The sequence below is a fragment of the Nanorana parkeri genome, unplaced genomic scaffold, assembly GCF_000935625.1.
Source record: "Nanorana parkeri isolate BGI_ZX_2015 unplaced genomic scaffold, ASM93562v1 scaffold3789, whole genome shotgun sequence".
Taxonomy (NCBI): Eukaryota; Metazoa; Chordata; class Amphibia; order Anura; family Dicroglossidae; genus Nanorana; species Nanorana parkeri.
This window is the reverse complement of record NW_017310057.1, coordinates 26122-27445: the sequence shown is the minus strand read 5'-3', so window position 1 is coordinate 27445 and position 1324 is coordinate 26122. Positions and strand designations below refer to the sequence as shown.

Sequence of the window (1324 nt, the reverse complement as noted above, 5' to 3'; positions counted from 1 at the left end):
GGTCACATGCATGGGGGGGTTATAGGTCACATGCATGGGGGGGTTATGGGTCACATGCATGGGGGGGTTATAGGTCACATGCATGGGGGGGTTATGGGTCACATGCATGGGGGGGTTATAGGTCACATGCATGGGGGGGGTTATAGGTCACAGAGCCTCATGTGGTCCCATCTAGTGATCTGGCGTGTCTTCCAGGATCTATCTGCAGTACACGGATGTCCTGAAAGCGGTGGAAGACATCTGCAGTGTCGGGGTGTCAGAGCTGACCAACACCACCAAAGATGGACATTCATCCACCTACCCAACACTGAGCAGGTGATGTATCCCACCGATCGCTCTCCTCTGGTCACATGACACTCTGTATGATGGCTCCGGTCACATGACACAGTATGGTATGATGGCCCCGGTCACATGACACAGTATGGTATGATGGCCCCGGTCACATGACACAGTATGGTATGAGGGCTCTGGTCACATGACACAGTATGGTTTGATGGCTCCGGTCACATGACACAGTATGGTATGATGGCTCCGGTCACATGACACAGTATGGTATGAGGGCTCTGGTCACATGACACAGTATGGTTTGATGGCTCCGGTCACATGACACAGTATGGTATGATGGCTCCGGTCACATGACACAGTATGGTATGATGGCTCACCCCGCACTGTACACGTCTCTTCTTACAGACAAACCTTCCTCGTGTATTTCCGAGTCCTCATGGACCGGCTGGAGAAGTATGTGCGGAATATTCCGGTTGGGAAAAAGTCCGACAGCCTGCAGGTTTGTGTACCTCCATGTATGATCCCATCACTGGAGGCGTGTTATCTGTCTTCCATGTATGATCCCATCACTGGAGGCGTGTTATCTGTCTTCCATGTATGATCCTATCACTGGAGGCGTGTTGTCTGTCTTCCATGTATGATCCTATCACTGGAGGCGTGTTGTCTGTCTTCCATGTATGATCCCATGACCTGGAGGCGTGTTGTTTGTCTTGCAGGTTCAGGCTGAACATCTTGTACAATGGAACTTGGCTGTACGCAATTTTCACATCCTGGTTAACCTGATCAAGGTGAGTTACAGACGTGTCACGGGGGTTACATGTACAGTGTATGTCATACACAGGCAATGCTTGGACATCATGTGTTTGTGACACGGAAACAAGACTTGTATGTTGTATTTAACATGGAGACGAGGCAGATGATTACATGTATAGATGTACAATGTGTGTCTCCTCTCACTCTCGTCTCTGGTAGGTGTTTGACACGAGGCCGATGCTGAGCATTTGTCTAAAGGTGAGTCGGATCCCGCAGCGCCACAACC

General features: G+C 50.3%; 1 protein-coding gene across 1 annotated transcript in view; it reads left to right on the top strand.

Annotated features, from left to right (window-relative positions):
- Positions 1–1324, top strand: part of FANCD2 (Fanconi anemia complementation group D2) — an 11426-nt gene that overhangs the window by 3489 nt on the left and 6613 nt on the right. The window contains exons 3-6 of the mRNA XM_018575326.1: positions 196–315; positions 691–784; positions 1002–1073; positions 1258–1296. Of these exons, the coding sequence (XP_018430828.1) occupies positions 196–315; positions 691–784; positions 1002–1073; positions 1258–1296 (325 nt within the window). The remainder of the gene's footprint in view (positions 1–195; positions 316–690; positions 785–1001; positions 1074–1257; positions 1297–1324) is intronic.